Source organism: Chaetodon trifascialis, chromosome 22 (genome assembly GCF_039877785.1).
Source record: "Chaetodon trifascialis isolate fChaTrf1 chromosome 22, fChaTrf1.hap1, whole genome shotgun sequence".
Taxonomy (NCBI): domain Eukaryota; kingdom Metazoa; phylum Chordata; class Actinopteri; order Chaetodontiformes; family Chaetodontidae; genus Chaetodon; species Chaetodon trifascialis.
Genome location: NC_092077.1, coordinates 20,343,080 through 20,362,883, shown reverse-complemented (window position 1 = coordinate 20,362,883; position 19,804 = coordinate 20,343,080). Strand labels below are relative to the sequence as shown.

General features: G+C 49.6%; 1 protein-coding gene across 2 annotated transcripts in view; it reads left to right on the top strand.

The window, feature by feature from the left end:
* The first annotated feature begins 1,749 nt into the window (after positions 1 to 1,749).
* kcnd2 (potassium voltage-gated channel, Shal-related subfamily, member 2) overlaps positions 1,750 to 19,804 on the top strand; it is a 43,197-nt gene continuing 25,142 nt past the window's right edge. For both annotated transcript variants that reach the window (XM_070992623.1, XM_070992622.1), the window contains exon 1: positions 1,750 to 3,441. In XM_070992623.1, the coding sequence (XP_070848724.1) occupies positions 2,330 to 3,441 (1,112 nt within the window). In that variant the 5' untranslated portion in view covers positions 1,750 to 2,329. The remainder of the gene's footprint in view (positions 3,442 to 19,804) is intronic.

Genomic DNA, 19,804 nt, shown 5'->3' with positions numbered 1-19,804 from the left:
GAAGGCGACGAAGACAAGACAGGAAGAAACGACGATGAAGATGTTCTGAGGGCGATGAAGACAACACGAAACAAGTCAGAAAGACAAGAGCAAGTTCGTTAAAGACGTGAGAAAACTGGAGGAAATCAACAGGATCTCAGTTTATCAGTGATCTGATAAATCAGGAAACAACGTGTGTGTGAGCCCAGAATGACAGGAACACACACACACACACACACACACACACACACTGTTCACACTCCTGTTAGTTTGCACCGAGCCATCAATCAAACATATTGATTGATGGTGCACACAGGGACCTTCTGTATAATGTAAACACACACACACACACACACACACACACACACACACACACACACACACACACACACACACACACACACACACACACACACACTCAGCATTGATCTGAGCTCCTCTGGGTTCTTTTTGTTCAGTGATTTAGGAGCAGAGTGAAACCTCCTGCTCCAGCCTGCACCTCCCCGACTGCTGGTGTGTGTGTGCGTGTGTGTGTGTGTGTGTGTGTGTAAACAGCTTCTTTTGTAAAAAACAAGAACCGTTTTGTATTATCAGATCAAAGTTTTTGTTTTTCTGTTTTTTGTGAACTTCCTGTTTGCAGCTCGGTCGTCAGAGGAGCAGCTGAGCACGCAGGCTGCTGATTGGCTGGAATCACCTCCAGCTGCCTCCAGCTCAAACAAACATGATCATAAATATTATGGAGGAAAAGCAGCAGAACAAACAGCAGCTGCAGTGAAAAGCTCTTCATCCATCATCATCATCATCATCATCATCGTCATCGTCGCCATTGAAACCTTACAGCTGAGGCCAAACCGGTGAGTCAGACTCTTCATCAGCAGCTTCATCATCACACCGTTTGAAGGGGGGGGGAAGAAGAAGAAGAAGAAGAAGAAGAAGAAGAAGATGAAGATGAAGATGAAGATGAAGAAGAAGGTGCTGGTTCTGATGTCCCTCTGTTTGTGGGTGTCTCCTGTTGGACTACCGTCTGTCCACATAAATAAAGTTCGTTTCATCTCAAAGTGAGACTGAAGACAGAAGTCACGTGCCACGTCTGAGACCTGTGCGCGCTCCCTGCAGCTGAGCGCCGACCCGCCTGTTGACACCGCCCGGGCCGATTACCAAACACACCCCTGACACACAATTAACAAGAGGCCTGAAGGAACAACGTCTGAGGCGGCGCGTGAAGAGGCGCAGAGTCTCCATCAGATCCACGAGGGTTCTCCACTGCCACGCCCCCAACCGGAGAGAGAGAGAGAGAGAGAGAGAGAGAGAGAGAGAGAGAGAGAGGAGGGAGGAGGAGAGAAGAGGAGAGGGGAGGAGAGAGAAAAAAGAGTGAGGAGAGAGAGACAAAAAAGAGTGAGGAGAGAGAGAGAGAGAGAGAGAGAGAGAGAGAGAGAGAGAGAGAGAGAGAGAGAGAGAGAGAGAGAGAGAGAGAGGGAGGGAGGAGGAGAGAAGAGGAGAGGGGAGGAGAGAGAAAAAAGAGTGAGGAGAGAGAGACAAAAAAGAGTGAGGAGAGAGAGAGAGAGAGAGAGAGAGAGAGAGAGAGAGAGAGAAGGAGGAGAGAGGAGAGAGAGAGAGAGAGTAGAGAGTGAGAGGGGCGGGACTAACGTGGCTCTCCGTCTCTCCAGCAGCACCTGTGCAAACGGAGGACGCGCCGCGGCCGCTTCGCCTCCAGCTCAACATGTTCTGATTCTCCGCTCCGGTTCCGCTCGGTCCTCTCTCTCTCTCTCCGCGGGGAAACTCGTGTCGCAGCGGGCCGCTCACTGCGGGATCAGTTCGGGGACCGTGAGACTCCGGGGGGAGATCCAGAGGGGAGCATGCCTGCGGCGGATCTGTGTCAGCTCCGTGTCCGGGTCTGGAGCACGGAATTACCCTGATGCATGCTGGACTTGTTGCTGCTGGAGGAAAGACGCGCGGTGTGGAGGGAAAACACGACCAGCACAGCGGGGAGATCCTGCACCGAGAAACCGGATTTTAACGGATCTTTGAGGTAACCTGAAGCTCTTGGGGAGTTTTTTTCTGAGGAGGAGGGTTTGTGTTCTGGCTGTTTGCTGCTTTTACGCGTCCAAACAAGCGGACTTCTGATGAGGACAGACACATGTGGACTTGTCTGTTTTACGTGGATTCTTGAGCGTTTTCTTGGCTTTTACGCACCGAGTTCGTGCGTAAAAATCTCTTTTTCCTGGTGAAAGTCGGTCCATTAGTTCCATCTGTTGCCTGGCTTTCTGTCTTCTCCCTCCTGATGCTCTGTCGCTGCTCCGCCGCTCCGTAATTCCTCCTCCACGAGCCCCCGTAGAGCTCCAGAAGCAGCATGGCAGCAGGAGTGGCGGCGTGGCTGCCGTTCGCCCGCGCGGCGGCCATCGGGTGGATGCCGGTGGCCGGCGCGCCCATGCCGGTTCCCCCAAAGGAGAAAACCCGCGGGCAGGAAGGTCTGATCATGCTGAACGTGAGCGGCACAAAGTTTCAGACCTGGCGGGACACTCTGGAGCGGTACCCGGACACCCTGCTGGGCAGCACGGAGCGGGACTTCTTCTTCCATGAGGAGAGCAACGAGTACTTCTTCGACCGCGACCCGGACATCTTCCGCCACATCCTCAACTTCTACCGCACCGGGAAGCTGCACTACCCGCGGCAGGAGTGCATCTCCGCGTACGACGAGGAGCTCGCGTTCTTCGGCATCATCCCGGAGATCATCGGGGACTGTTGCTATGAGGACTACAAGGACCGGCGGCGGGAGAACCAGGAACGGATCCAGGACGACGAGGAGCTGGACCAGACCAACGATCTGGTCTCGGCGGACATGAGTTTCCGGGAGACCATGTGGCGGGCCTTTGAGAACCCGCACACCTCCACCATGGCGCTGGTCTTCTACTATGTCACCGGCTTCTTCATCGCGGTGTCGGTGCTCGCCAACGTGGTGGAGACGGTCCCGTGCGGCAGCTTGCCGAACCGCGTCAAGGAAGTCTCGTGCGGTGATCGGTACGCGCTGGCCTTCTTCTGCCTGGACACCGCGTGCGTCATGATCTTCACGGTGGAGTACCTGCTGCGCCTCCTCGCCGCGCCGAGCCGCTACAAGTTCGTCAAGAGCGTCATGAGCATCATCGACGTGGTGGCCATCATGCCGTACTACATCGGCCTCGTCATGACGGACAACGAGGACGTGAGCGGCGCCTTCGTCACCCTGCGCGTCTTCAGGGTGTTTCGGATTTTCAAATTCTCGCGGCACTCTGCGGGACTTCGCATCCTGGGCTACACGCTGAAGAGCTGCGCGTCGGAGCTGGGCTTCCTGCTCTTCTCCCTCACCATGGCCATCATCATCTTCGCCACCGTCATGTTCTACGCAGAGAAGGGATCCAGCGCGAGCAAGTTCACCAGCATCCCGGCCGCCTTCTGGTACACCATCGTCACCATGACAACGCTGGGGTAGGTGATGCTTGCTGAGTGAAGGGCGTGTGTGTGTGTGTGTGTGTGTGTGTGTGTGTGTGTGTGTGTGTGTGTGTGTGTGTGTGTGTGAAGCGGAACTTCTCGGCTGATCTGAAGTCAGCAGGTGTTGATGGAACAAGTGACACATTCAAAACTCCCTTTAGATTTTCTTCGATTTTTGTGGAAACAGCTGGAGGGAGAAAGCTTCACGTGGCTGTGACGTCACAGAGGGTCACGTGTCTGGCCTCTGTCCAGGTGTCCGCTGTGAACCTGTTGATGACCTCGTGGCGGCTGCTCTTTAAAGCTCGCTCAGCTGTTTTCGCCTCGTGTTTCTGGTCTCGTGCGGCCTTCGTGCTCTTCGTCGTGCTGAATGAGAGCGAAGCTGAAGTTCTGCACACCGAGCTGCTCAGCTCTCTGATCGGCACGTCTCACTCAGATTTCATCGATCACAGTGACGCAGGTGACGGCTGGCTGAGTGTTTGATGATGTCATGACCTGCTGTCAGGTGATCCGTGATGGCTGGACGTTACCTGAGCTCTGTTCACCTGTCAGCTAACGTCAGCTGGTCTCTGTAGTCCACGAACGTGTCCGAGCACTCAGACTTAAACTGGACTCTGGACTCTTTGATGAGCCTGTTGAGTTTTACATGAAGGCTTTTATTTTGTTGACTTTATTTTGACTTCCTGTCTGTGTTTTTCTTAAACTGGAGAAAATTTAGTTTTGAAGCTTTATCAGATGATGGTTCTCCTCTTCCTCCCTCGTCTTCCTCCTCCTCTATGAAGACTTAGATCTGTGCATGTGTGTGTGTGTGTGGTCACCTCTCGGTAACCTTCGTCTGCACTGAGCGCGCTCAGTAGAGTAAATCTCTTCAGCTGTAGTTTGATTCAGTTTGAGGATCAAATCTGCATCTGTCAGAGGGAAATACAATCACAGCGTCTCCTCCTCCTCCTCCTCCTCCTCCTCCTCCCCCTCCTCCTCCTCCTCCCTCTTCTTCTCTCCACCCTCAGTAACACTTCCTGTCAGCTTCTGCTGTTCGATTCAGCTCAAATATCCACTTTTTCTTCCCGTTTCTTTCCGTCTTTGGCAGTTTTTGCTCTTTCCCGTCTGTGGTGCTGAAACTGAGCTTCCATCTTCAAACCGTCTTTAACCGTTTGGTTTTTAATTCAGCCCGTATAAATTAATCATTTGTGAAAGATGAAGGATTATTTCCATCAATAATCTTTGAATGTCCGTAAACATTGAAAAATGTTTCTGATCTGAACTGAACGAATGTTTTCTGTCCGCCGTGCTTCTTCTTCTTTTTGTTTGGACATTTATTTGGACTGTTGGATGAACTCTTCCTCATCTTTAAAGCGTCTCCATGTTTCCTCCTCATCCTCAAACAAACCAACAAGAGCTGCTGATCCAATCACATCTCTCGGTTTCAAACACGACAACAGAGGCTGAAGTGTGTCAGCGATGAGTTTCAGGTGTTTGTTTGTTCAGGATGAAGAGCAGGCAGAGCGTTTGTTCACGCTCGTCTTCTGTTCGCTGATTGGCTGAACTGAAAACAGCTGATTTCCTGATGGACACGAAGAGTCGAGCTGTGTGTTTCAGCAGGTGTGACGTGTTCAATGACAGTGAGAGAGGCCTGGTTACAGAGTAAACACACACACACACACACACACACACACACACACACACACACACACACACACACACACACACACCTGCTGCTCTAACCAAACACACAGGTTATGTAATCACACAGGGTTTGGGGCTCTGGAGCTGCTGAACAAAGTGACACAAACATCACATGACTGAACGCTTCACCGTGACGACGTCCCAGCATGCACCTGGCTCAGCAGCTCTGCTGGATGAGGGTCGCCCATCGTCAAATACATTCAACGAGGAAAACATCAAATGATTTTCCAGCAAAAATCAGTGAAACACTAAAACAGATGATCAATCATTTCCTGTCAATCAGCTGATCGATTGATCGTGTCAGTAAACTGTTCAGTTTCTAAGAAAACACCAGATTTTATAAACTCTTCATGTTCTGTTGATCTGTCAGATAAACGCAGTACAAAGTACTCGAGTGTTACTTGTTTTGTTTGATCACAGTAAAAACCTCCTCCTCCTCCTCCTCCTCCATGTGTCACATGGTCATTGAGGTGGTTATAGTCACAGGTGTGTGTGTGTGTGTGTGTGTGTGTGTGTGTGTGCGTGCGTGTGTGTTCTCTTGTTGCAGCTCAGTGACCTGGACAAACACACATGTATTATTCAGTCACATGACCTGGAGAGATCAGATCTGTGATCAGAGTGAAAATCAGGCGTTTTTCAGACTGAAGGAAAAACTTTATTCACAGTTTAGTTTAAAGAGACGAAGATTTGAAGACGACGATCAATCGATCAACGTAACTGACCTCATCAGAGGGTAACGGACTGTCTGTAGCTACCAGCAGCCAATCAGGAGAGAGGTTTTAACTCTGAGCAGGTGTGAAAATCACTTTCCAGGTTAAAGATTCGACTGTTCAGTGTCGAGCTGCTGGACTGTGATTGGACGACGGCGTGCGAGTCCTTTAGAGAGATGACGCTCAGTGAACTCATCAAAGCTGTGTCACGCTGTGTTTGTCGGTCGTTCACAGAATTGACCTTAATCAGCCGCAGCGGAGCCAATCAGCTGCCTCGCCGCCGCCGGCACCTGCATGCGTCCCATCGTTCAGTCCACAAAGGTTCAGTGAGACTCTTTCGGTCAAAACGTGTCGTTTTACGAGTCAGACATGGCGTCTGTGTCTGTGTCCTCCTCAGCACCAACACCGTCGCTCCTCTTCCTCCTCACCGTGTCCACAGCTGAAGAGCCGCTGTCAGGACGAGCCGTCAGACCGTCATCACGCTGACATGCTGTCACCTGACCCCGGCCTGCTTTTATTTTGCTGTCCACAGTCAACAGGAAGTGAGAAATAAGCGTGACTTCCTGTGTGACCTCCAGGCTGCTGCAGTTCAAAGAGGTGATTCTGAAGCCTGGCAGGGAAGCGAGTCGATCACAGATCAGAGGCCCTGATGGAGGTCTGCGGCTGCAGGTCTGGACCTCAGGCTGTCCTCTCTCTTCAGGCTGTCCTCCGTCCTCAGGCTGTCCTCACTTCTCAGGCTGTCCACAGTCTTCAGGCTGTCCTCTCTCTTCAGGCTGTCCTCTCTCTTCAGGTTGTCCTCACTTCTCAGGCTGTCCACAGTCTTCAGGCTGTCCTCTCTCTTCAGGCTGTCCTCTCTCTTCAGGCTGTCCTCACTTCTTAGGCTGTCCACAGTCTTCAGGCTGTCCTCTCTCTTCAGGCTGTCCTCACTTCTTAGGCTGTCCACAGTCTTCAGGCTGTCCTCTCTCTTCAGGCTGTCCTCAGTCTTCAGAATGTCCTCACTCCTCAGGGTGTCCTCTCTCTTCAGACTGTCCTCTCTCCTCAGGCTGTCCTCACTCCTTAGGCTGTCCTCAGTCTTCAGAATGTCCTCACTCCTCAGGCTGTCCTCACTCTTCAGGCTGTCCTCACTCCTCAGGCTGTCCTCACTCTTCAGGCTGTCCTCCGTCCTCAGGCTGTCCTCTCTCTTCAGGCTGTCCTCTCTCCTCAGGCTGTCCTCTCTCCTCAGGCTGTCCTCACTCCTCAGGCTGTCCTCACTGTCTCTCTGCCCTCCTGACTGTCTTCGTCTCTCCGTGGGATGATACGCCGTTAATGCTGCTAATTAAATTAATGCATTAGCTGCTCAGAACACACACGCGGACTCTGCGTGTGTGTCTAAGTGATTCGTTTTAATGGGCTCGGTAATGAAGCCGCCTCAGAGGAGCAGCCGAGCAGAAAAGATGGCGTCGTGTCGTCGAAGAGAGCTCGCCTCGTCCCAAAACGCCGCTCCTGTTTAATTTGGAAATGACCGTTTTAATGACGCTCGGAGCGACTCGCCGCCAGAGTCCCGTCAATCTCCGGGTGCCAGACAATCAGCGGAGAGAGAAGAGGAGGAGGCTGATGAAGATCAAGTGTGAGGATTTACATATTTGGAGAGTGATGAGGCTTTTCCCAAAACTCCGAGCCTGACAGGAAGATGAACGGCGGCGAGCTGAGCGACAGTCGCAGGCCGGTGGCGGCTGAGTCCCTGCTGAGGTGAGGAAGATGGAAGACGTCCGCTGTGACGTGATCGAGGCTCAAACTGCAGACGTGCGAGTTCAGATAGAAAGTCACATGAAGACTTTATTTATCACTGACAGGAAACGTGGGGGGAATGTTAAGGAGCAGCTGGGGGGGGGGCAGCACGACGTCATTCCTCAGTTTGTCTTTGAGTCTCTTTTTAGTCCAATCAGGTTCAAACGTCCACAAAGACTCTGGTGGATCAGGGACTCTGTGGTGTTGTGCTCCATTTTCTTCTCCTCCTCCTCCTCCTCCTCCTCCTCCTCCATCCCTCAGTCACTCTGGAGGTTTAACTCCACCCCCCCCCCCTTGTGACGAGTCAGCCAAAAACGAGCGAGAAACAATTTAGTCGAGGTTTCGTCTTTAGACACCGAAATGAAATAATAGTCAGAGTGTCGGAGCTCATTGATCCAGAGCTGGCTGTGAATATCAATGACAGACAGATAAATACACTGCTGCACAGCTGCAGCTCACACACACACACACACACACACACACACACACACACACACACACACACACACACACACACACACACACACACACACACTCTGGTTCAGCTGCAGGAAGAAGACCTCCTTTTATTAAAGGAACACAGCAGCAGCTTCACTGAGAGGAGATAAAGACGCCCCGGAGAGGCTGAGCTCACTCTTTCCTCTCCCTCATTTCTCTCAGCTGATTTCAGATCAGCTGCCGTCAGCAGAACAAAGCGGAGACGTGCTGGATGTCCATCTGACACACGTCCCGCCGCCGCTGACGGGCGAAGGCGTGATGCTGCAGTTCAGGATGAGGAGAGAGTGACGAGAACAAACAGGTTCTGCTCAGTTTGTCCTCCGTCAGACGCTGCTTTCAAGTCTGCCTGTACGTCTGTGTCCTCTGTCCTCTGTCCTCTGTCCTCTGTCCTCCACCTCCAGGCCCGGTTCGCTGCTTTCAGTGATTCTTTGTGGACGTTCTGGCAGTGGTGACAGACTGATTGATCGATTGATTGAAGCTCGTTTAGTTTTTTCTTATATGATCGATTCGATTTGAAAGAAAGCTTTAAACATTTCTTCAGTTTGACTTTATGTTTCAGCCGCTGGCGGGGACACAGCCGCAGGTGTCACTCAGGTGGTGTTGCACCTTTCGGGGCCCCCGGGGGCCTCACCTGCCGCTGTGCACTGCTGTGATCCCTGAGTGCTGATCAGGATCAGCTTTCCTCTCCGCACGCTCGCTGTGACCTGATCTCCGCTCAGTGAACCACGAGAGGATCACCTGTCTGCACCTGTGACCTGCGGCCCCGCCCCCGAGTCACACCTGGAGCTCCAAACAAAAATAAACAAAAACGACTGATGAGCATCAAAACTGAAGACGCGGATTCAAAGAGTGGATTATTTTACTCCTCGTTTTATCTGCTAGCTTAACGTGCTCAGGTGTCCAGGTGTCCAGGTGTCCAGATCTGCTGAGAGTGTCCTGCTGAGACAGAGACAGGTCTCGGACAAAGTTGATCTTTTCCTGACACACACACACACACACACACACACACACACACACACACACACACACATTAAGCTTGTATGATGTCTGCTTCAGTGTAGTTCAGGTGTTGAGCTCCACCCCTCACCTGTCAGGTCACCTGTCAGGTCTCTGCAGGTGATTCAGACATTTGATCTGAAGCTGCTGCTGTTGGGTTGTCACGCTCAGACACATGTGGAGACGTAACATGATCACATGACCTTGCGTCTCTCTCACACACACGCACACACACACACACACACACACACACACACACACACACACACACACACACACACACACACACACAGTTAAAGCTGCTCGAGCGACTCATTCTGTTTGTTTCACAGATTAAAAACGTCCTCGATGTCTCCCAGAGGACCGAAAAACACAGTAAAACTCAATAAGAGCCGTTTGAGGAGAACTTCCAGAGTTTGATGGATGTCCTCTGAGAAGACGTTCAGCATGTTTTCTCTTCTTTATGATGTTTTCTCATTAAGGCAGAAGCTCCCTCGACACACGATGTGAATCCATTAACGGCGTCGTCGCTGCAGCTCGAGAGGCAGGAAACACATTAACTGCTAATATGCTAACGCGGCTATCAATCAAAGCACAATGATAACGCTAAACAGGAAGCTAACGAGACTCAAACAGCTCCGACTGTCACCGCACGGCTGACGCGTCCACCACCACCACGACCCCAGGAACTGCCCCACCAGCCCCACAGCCCCACCAGCCCCACCTCCACCTCCACCTCCAGCTCCATCTGGCACCAGGATGGAGTGAAGATCTGTGAGCGCAGTTTGCTTCACAAAATCAAATGCATTGATTTCAGCAGGCAATAACACAACGTGATGGGGGGGGGAGTCTGAATGAAGCTAAAAATACAAAAGCAGCTGCTTCTGTTTATGACTGCAGAGCTGCAGACACACAAACACACAGCAGAGCCTTTACACACTGGACATATGAATATATAATTATAAGGATATGTATTTATATTTATAGGGATAAGTATTTCTACCTGACAGGAGGTAAAGTACATAAAGTGCGCAGTGTTTCCGTCTTACAGTCGTCTCATCAGTTACATGAGATTTTCTCTCGATTCTGTTTGTTTTTCTTCACTCATGAAACTGAAGTCGAAATAAAATCAAACATTGAGACAAACATGTCCTCTGCCTGTACGGTGTGAAGGACGTCCAGGACGCACGAGGACAACAACAGTAAGACTGAGGACGACAGACAGACAAATGAGCAAACCCCTTAAACATCCATGAATATTCTAACAGAAGAAGATTGATTGATTAACTGATTGATTGGTTTCTTAGAATCACTGATCGTCTCACTTCAAAGCTTCTCGAGCTCCAGCAGCAGTTTGACGAGTTCACTGCCTCAGACTTTGTTGACCTCAAGGTCAATATGACGACTGATGGGACCAAGTGGAACCTGGTCTGGTCCAGTCTGGCTCTGTTGGACCTGGTGTGATCCAGCCTGGCTCTGTTGGACCTGGTCTGGTCCAGCCTGGCTCTTTTGGACCTGGTCTGGTCCAGTCTGGCTCTGTTGGACCTGGTCTGGTCCAGCCTGGCTCTGATAGTGTGAATCCTATATGTCATGTGGTTCTGGAGGTCTTGCAGTGGCCCCTGTTCTTCAGGAGGGTCTGGAGATCCGGCTCTCTTCCTCTCTGTTGATTTGTTGGATCCTCTCCGGTGATCTCGCTCCTGATTGGCCATGGGTCGGCGTGTTTTGGTTCGTCTCTCATGTCTTTTTAATTTGTGAAAACTTCCTGTTGTGTTTGCTGACTGAGTGATTTTCCCTCCTGATTCTCTGGAAGCTGAGACCTTCATCCTGCTCATCATCAGTGTTAACAGGTCGTTACGTCACCTGACAGCTGGGTGTTATATCACCATCCGTCCCTGAGGGTAATTACAGCAGCAGGTGTGGAGCTGAGAGGAGAAACTCACCTTGTTTCTACGTAACGGCAGGATAGAGTGACACACACACACACACACACACACACACACACACACACACACACACACACACACTCACACACACACACCTGACTGACGGTTGTATAAAACAACATCACTCCTGACAGCTGTTACCTGTGAACACCTGGCCGACGCTCTTTGTCTCCTGCGGGGAACAAACGACGCATTTCATGTTTTATCTGTTTATCTGGAAACTGCAGAAGAAGAAGTGACTCGTTAACACCAGTGCTGACAAACACACTGTGTCCCAGTTAGACCTGTTTCACGTGTCCTGTGTTCGTACTGGGAGAACTGGTCGGTAACCTCCTCCTCCAGTACCAACACAGCTGACATGAAGGAGCTTCTACATGGTTCTTGTCATCATTCAGGTGGCGGAAGGTCCTGCAGGTGGTTCTGGTGCTGATTTAAGAGGTTCTAGTGACCATTGAGGAGGTTCTAATGGTCAGTGGGGAGGTTCTAAAGGTGTCGTCCTTATAGTCGTTTAGGTGGTCCCAGTAGATCTTTGTGTCTTCAGAGGGTTCTAGTGTCTTTGTGGTTCTGGTGGTTCTTAGGGTCATTAAGACGGTCCAATGGTTGGACCTGTATGGGCCTGTAGTGGTTCTCGAGGAGGTTCTAGGGTTCTTTTAGGTGGTTTTGTGTCCCGTAGGAGTCACTGAGTAGGTTCTAGGTTCTTTGAGAGGTTATAGGGATCATGTACTTTTAGTAGTAGGTGCTTCTTGTGGTCGTTCTGGTGGTTCTAGTGGTCTGCAGGTAGTTTTTCTAGCCCTGGAGGTTCTAGTCTTTGAGGCTGTGAAGCCACCGAGGAGGTTCTAAGCATCCTGTAGGATGTTTTCGACGTCTTTTTGTGGTTCTTTGATGAAGGAGCTGAAGATGAACGAGTGTCGCCTCTTTGTCTCACGTCTCCTGTTTTCAGTGTGAATCAATAGAACCTCAGAGACGGATCATCGCCGATGATCTGTGGAGCCTCGTGTTGTGCTCAGAGGAACATCAGAACGCGAGCTGTTCTCGCTCTCATCACGGCGTGAACGCAGAGCGCTGAGCGGCGTTCTGCCTGCGTCTGCTTGTTTAATGCGTGTTAATGTTGTTCTGTGGACGTGATGGACGACGTGCTCTGCGCCGCTCTTTGTTTTTCATCGTTCTCTGGGTTTAATATCGATCCCCCTCCTCTAATGTACCGATCTGTTTAATGTGCTGCCGGAGGGACATCAACGCTTTGTTTCTATGGCAACAAACAGGACGGCTGTTTGGGTCCCACTGTGACTCTGTCTGTCTGTCTGTCTGTCTGTAGTCAGATCAGCTGACTGTGCTGCAGAGCACTGAAATCTGCCCGACGACGTCATCGAGCTTTGATGTTGACTTAATTAAAGGGGTAATTAATGGATAAACGAAGGATTGTATTACAGTGTCTCTAATTGATTTACCAAGACATCCATTAATATGTCCCTTTAAACAGAGACGGACAGACATGAGGAAGGTAAGACAAGGTGAAGGCTCTTCTTCCTCTTAAGAAACTCGACTGAAACACTTTAAAACATGAGAGTCATTAAAAACTCTGAAGAAGAGGAGGAGACGCCATGGACACCAGCAGTGTTTCAGGAAGTCAGCGGAAAGAGAAACTCACCAAATAATCGACTCTGTGTGCACACACACACACACAGGCGCGTGCACACACACACACACACACACACACACACACACACACACACACACACACACACTCACACTCCGTGTTGGATTAGGTGATGCTATCAGGATGAAGGTGTAGCGCCAACGTTCACCTTGGACAGAACATTATTATGGAGATAAAGACACAAAGTGATCTGCAGTGTCCTCCTCCCGCCTCCCTCCGTCCTCCCATCCTCCCCCTCTGTCCTCACCCCCACCGACAGGACGGCGGGACCGCCAAACAGCAAAGCTCTCTGGGAAAAACACAGAGGTGAGAAGTGAAGGATTGAGCTTTGGAGCAGACCAGAGTTTGAGAGGAAACGGGGAAGCGTCTGATTGGACGACGAGGTCACGTGATGAAAGATGAAGGATGAGCTGAATCTGGGGGATCAGGGCGTCCTGAGCTTCATCGTCCTCCTCATCCTCGAGTCAAATCCTCCACCAGTCACAGCTTTGAAGTGTCAGAGATCAAAGCTGCTCAGCAGGATGTGAGAGATCCGTCTCACAGGTACAGAGCTCACCTGCTGCAGGTCACATGACACAAACACACACACACACACACACACACACACACACACACACACACACACACACACACACACACAGTGTTTGTTCAGGTACTCAGGTGAGGACCAGCAGATGGGGTTTGGTACTCAGTCCACACATGGACGTGGTCTTCCTCTTCCTCTTCCTCTTCCTCTTCCTCTTCATGATGATGAAGATGGTGATACTTTCTGGAGACCAAACCTTCGTCTTCTTCTCTGGTGTCAGAAGCTTTGATGGCGTTCATTGATAACAAACCGTCCAATCCCGTCTCTGCGTTCACACCTGGTACTTAAACGTGTTCGTGTTCCTGACCTCTCACCTCTGTGGCAGCTGAGGAACATGAGGCCTTCGTCGCTGCGTGTCGTTGTGTTTGGGCTGTTTCAGTGCAGCGTGGAGGTGACAGCCACAGGTGACAACCACAGGTGACAGCACCTGTCACACACTCAGGTGTTTCTTCCTGTGTGTCAGTCAGGTCCACCTGTGTCACCGTTCAGGTGAATGAAGCATCAGAACAGACAAATCATCCGTCCTCAGAGGCGTCTCTCTCAGCCCCCCAGGTGTGTCCAGGTGTGTGTCCAGGTGTGTGTCCAGGTGTGTGTCCAGGTGTGTGTCCAGGTGTGATCAGACAGATATGATCATTTCCACCACTGACGAGCTTCTTTCACCTGGACATAGGTCACCTTTATTAACAGGTGTGAACAGAATCATCACACCTTCTGTCTCCATGGAAACATGATGTGTTAAACCAGGTGTTACATGTCCGTGTTGTTGTACCCGTTATCGTGTGTGTGTGTGTGTGTGTGTGTGTGAGTGTGTGTGTGTGTGTGTGTGTGTGTGTGTGTGAGTGTGAGTGTGAGTGTGTGTGTGTGTGTGTGTGTGTGTGAGTGTGTGTGTGTGTGAGTGTGAGTGTGAGTGTGTGTGTGTGTGTGTGACTGTGAGTGTGAGTGTGTGTGTGTGTGTGTGTGTGTGTGTGTGTGTGCGTGCGCAGCAGAGCGTGAACTGTGAACGCTCCGCTCTGCTGTATCGCCACGGTGACCAGATGGTGCTGCTAGGAGACCATCGCCAAGGTGACCTGTGAGCTGTGGGGGCGTGGCCTGAGCGAGACGACCTTCATCAAACACACAAACGTTTGATGTTCTGTGACGCGGTCCTGGTCCAGACCTGAACCCGAACCTGGTTCAGTTTGATGTTGGAGGCCTGTGTTTCATTCTTCATCAGCTGACTGAGGATGAGGAGGGTGAGGATGTGAAGATGAGACGATGAAGCTGAAATCAGAAAGTTTCTAAAAATCAGAAGAAATCATCAAAACGTGTTCAGATTAAAGGGATAAAAAACAGAATCACATGAATCAAACGTAAAAATAAGAAAGAATGAAACTGATCGACAGTTTAAAGAATTCAAATCTGTGAGTAAAAGACGTTTCTTCAGTTTCAGCTTCAGGAAAAGCAGAATGAAGCTTCTGGCATCCTGTAATAACTCTCATCTCCTTTATTTCCCCTGATCCTTCAGCTCAAACCGTCAGCTGCTGCACGTCCACCTGAAAACACTGCAGCTTCACACAGCAGCACACAGCAGCGTCCCTCCTCTTCCTCTGTGTGTGAATTGATGTCTGGACGTCAGCCTGGTTCTGTTTTTATGAGTTTTAATCCTACGAACTGGAGGAGGAAGAAGAAGAAGAAGAAGCAGAAGAAGAAGAAGAAGAAGAAGAAGAAGAGAAGAAGAAGAAGAGCTCTCTTTGTAGTTTGGAGGATGTAAAATGATGAAACAGTCGAACCTTTATGGAAGATCATTTCTGCCCAGAGAAAATGTCCCTCATGGTTGAGGTGGAGGTGAGCGGCTGACAGGAGGAGCTTGTCCTCTGTTCATGTGTTCATTCAGTGTCCTCACTGCAGCGATGTCAGCGTGAAGGAGTGAATCTGTCAGCATGAACGTGGAGAACAAGAGACAGGATAAGATGAGATAAGATAAGATAAGATAAGATAAGATAAGATATAATGAGTCCTGCTGCTCTCTGAGGCTCCTGCACGTCGTGACCTTTGACCCTCATTAGTGTGAGAACAAATTGTCCCTGAAAGCAGATTTAATGTTCAATAAGATGATCAGGTCTTAATGCAGGAGTCAGCAGAGTCAGAGGGAGACGGGAGAGGAGGAGGAGGAGGAGGAAGAGGAGGAGGAGGAAGAGAAGGAGGAGGAGCATGAGGAGGAGGAGGAGGAGGAAGAGGAGGAGGAGCATGAGGAGGAGGAGGAAGAGGAGGAGGAGCATGAGGAGGAGGGGGAGGAGCATGAGGAGGAGGGGGAGGAGGAGGAAGAGGAGGAGGAGGAGGGGGAGGAGGAGGAGGAGGAGGAGGAGGAGGAGGAGGAGCAGGTGGGGGAGGAGGAAACAGGCGAGTTGAGGAGAAAATCTGGATTCAAACCGTTTCTTGAAGCTTTGATCAGGTTTTATTTTCTGTCGTCATCAGACTGAAACTTCAAAGTGACAATGGAAGTACTCACAAGTACACACTAATATCACTAAAAACCAAGTACACAGTACTTTGAGGATGTGAGAAGTACTACATGAGCGTGTGTCCTCACAAAATGAATTAGAAAATGAAAGAACATTTAGATACAGAGGTGGATTAGCAAGTACATTTACTCAAGTACTCGACTGAAGTAGGATTTGAGGTAGTTGTACTTCACTGGAGTATTTTGAGCCCGTGCTTTGAATGAACGTGTTTGTGATGACGACACGATGAAGATCATTGCTCTCAGCTGACCCGGGGGCAGTGTTTCCTCTCAGAGGGTCACGTGACCTCAGAAACATCACAGCTAATGAGCCAATCAGGACGTGACGTGTGAACGTTATGAACGTTTGACTGTGAGGGGATTTTCCCTCCTGAGAGCGACAGATTTACATGAATGGATCAAAGACTCTCAGCTGATCTGATCATGTTTGTATTGATTAACCGCTGAAGTGTGATTATTCTGCTCGTCTGGCAGATTAACGAGAACTGGTCACATGATCAAAAACCAGTTAGCAGCTCTGTCATTTCCTCATCAGCACTGGTGTGCTGATCAATAACAGTGATCGGTTTGGATGTGAGGACAGGAGGCAGGAAGACTGAAGATATTAATCGGAGGATTCGTATTAATATATTTATCTATTTTCCTTCCTGCACTATTATTGATTATCAGTCAGTTTGTTGATCAGTGTGTGAAGGGAAAGTAACTAAAAGTACCTGTGAATGCATCAATATTAATACTCCAGAAACAGAATTCATCGCAGTACTTCTACTCAGGTCGTCTCTCTGGTGATACTTTGATTGTACTTTTACTTCGAGTAAAACACGAACCTCAGGACTACAGTATTTGTACTTTGGTTTTTGTGATGTTGCTGAGGAGGATCTGAGGACAGACCGCTTCCTGTCAGCGTGTCCTGATGCTTCTTTGGATCAGGATCACTTCCAGATGTGAAGACGCAAATGTCAGAGATGCATTTTCCTTTTCTCTGCATATATACTGCGATAGTATATATGAGGATAGTATTACTATCCTCACTGAATGAACTGATTTTTGAAACTGAGCTCTTCAATGTGAGTCTTCCTTGTTTCATTTAAGTCTTTTGGGCCTGAAGGGTTTTTGTTATTGTTGTTTTTTACCATAAAGAATCTCCAACAGCACATTTCTGAGCTTCATTGGAAACTTTGTCGGTTTTAAGGTCATTCTTTTATATTTAACGCTGCGCTTTCAGAAAGTGTTTCCAGACGTTGATTTTGTCTCTGCTCGCTGCGTCTGTTTGATCTCAGACGGACTTCCTGTTCTCACCTCTGATCCACAGAAACTTGTGCAGCAGTGAAGCCTGAACACAGAGAACATGAATAAATGATGCCGCGGAGAAAAGAAAGTTTGCACTTTTTTAAAGAAACTTCTCTCGCTGAAAACACACCAAACCTCCGTTTTACTGCTCCGAAGAGCTGTTGTTAAATCGATCTCAGCTGCTCTGCTGGTGAAATGATCAGAGTCAGTTCTGCACAGAAATAATGAGCTAAAGTCTACTTTTATGTACTTCACTGTATTCTCTCTTTGATGTAATCCCGCCGTGCAGCCGCATTAAAGATACATGAAAGACGTACAGTTCATCAAATGTGTGTACAAGAAAACATAAAAGCTCATTTCATTCTAAAAATATGAGCGTTTGTCACTATGGCACACATTCACGGCTCAGACTCATTTCCTGTCTGCTGCTCTTTCAAAGTAAAACAACCTGCTAACTGCAGTTTGAGCCCCAAAGCAGCAAATAAAACCTGTTTTCACCTGATGTCGAAGCTCAGGTGAGACGAAGAAGAGCAGCCGGTCGTTATTTTACTGGGATCCATTTTCAGAAAAGGAATCTGATGATCATGATTCTGTTTTCACTTGTGTAAAATCACCTGAAAACAAAGAAAACGACGTTCAGTTCAGTCGTTTTTAGCTTCACCTCCTGCAGTTTAACATGATGTAGAAATCAGACTCAGTGAAAGAGGCTCAGTCCTGGTTGGATTTAGTATCTGTGGCAGACAGACAACACACACACACACATGCACACACACACACACACACACACATGCACACACACACACACACACACACGCACACACACACGCACACACACGCACGCACACACACACACACACACTCACACACACACACACACACACACGCACGCACACACGCACACACGCACACACACACGCACACACACACACACTCACACACCCTTCAGGCAGCTAAGCTGAATTTCCCTCCTCACTCAGATGATAAAGAGCTCAATAAGATGAAGATAAATGAAGTGGGTCAGTGAGCTGCAGCGCATTGAGATAAAAACCAAACAAAGAACAAAGAAGAGATTCTTCTTCTGTGGTTCCTCCTGAGCTTTCTCCCACTTTGAAGTGTTTCGTTTGTTTTCATTCAGCCTTGACGGACGGCGGCGCGAACACGTGTCTGTTTCTGTCTCTGTGATGAAAACACCGAAACAAATGAAGTTTGTCAGAAATAACATCCGCTCACAGGAGCAGGGGGGCACTGAGGGGGTTTCCACGGCGACAGCAGCATCCCTCAGGCTCACCATGGTGATCACCTGAAAAGACAATCAGCCTCCACATCCTCCGCCCGGATTAGAAAGAGAACGCAGTTAAAGAACGTAGAACGTGAAGAAGAAGACGGGGAGGCGATTAGAAAGCTGCGGGTCTCTTCCTGCCTGGAGACGCTGCAATCTGTCCTCACAGCAGCACACAGGGGCGTCACGGCAGCCTCGTGCAGTCAGAGGCTGATCTGAGGACAGCCCCCTCTGCCTCTGTGCTTTTCTGTGTTCAAGGCTGGAGACAAAGCACCTGACACACGCCGAGAGACGCTGAACAGACGTCCTCGATGAGGCCTTAAAGGCACTGAAGGAAGTTTGAAAAAGGTCCCTGAAGACTTTCTGTGGCTCCTGACAACGGTTGAAGAGGTTTTAATGATGTTCCAGGGGTCCTTGAAGGGGCTTCCTCTGAAGGCAGGAGGTCCTTGAGGATGCTGTGAAGGTTCCCTTCAACCTGAGGGACGTTTTCAGGTCTGGACGAGGTTCCAGTGTTGACACATGGTGGAGGGTTCCTCAAGGTTTGGGGTTCTCCTTTGAGGAGTTTGAGGAGGACTTTGGAGGTTGCAGTGGTCTGTTGAGAGATCCTTAAGGAGGTCTTCCTGCCCGTCGGAAAGTTAACTTCACTGTTGTTTTTGTGTCTTTATTTGTAAACCTGGTAAAGCAGAAAGGACAGAAGCTGATGACGTGGACACGCGACTGTCTGAACGACAGAAAGTATTTTTCGGGAAAGCTTCCTCTTGGATCGTAGATACTTGTGAGTTATGATGATTGTAGTTGTTGACAGACTTTCTGTTTACATTTGATTTCCAATATGGCGGCCGCTCTGATGAGCAGCAGCCAATGACGTGTCTCCACGTCCTTATCTATGGACTTTGTCTAATTTCCACACGCTTCCTCTAACCAGCTGTCTGTCCTCTGAGTCCATGTCCTCTTAAACATCTTATCACAGACACGTCCAGCGAATCCAGATGTCTTCGGTCCTGACGCTTCAGTCTTGTCTCGGCCTCCGTCTCCACAGACTTTATTATAATATCAGTACGACTCAAAGATAGTGAAGGACTGAAGACGCAGAGCGGAGGAGAGAAGCGACGCAGCTCGCAGACGTCTGGACAGGAAGCTGTTAAAGAAGGAGCTGCTGATGAACCTCCGTCTCCTTCTGCTCCTCATGGAGACAGACGGTGAAGACGAAGCATTAAAATGTGTTCGTCCTCCCGCTGAGTCGAGTCCCAGCAGCTCATCGTTCACGTCAAGCTGTCACAGCGACGCTGATAAAACCCTGAACGTGGTCTGCGTGCCCCCCAGGACCGCCTCAGGCAGCTGATCACTGGACAGGTTGTTCTACCTGCTGGTTCACACCTGAGACACAAGCATCAGTCCTGTCTCCTCTCAGCTCCAAACAAACAAAGTTTCCGCTCTCTCAGTCCAAACGATGG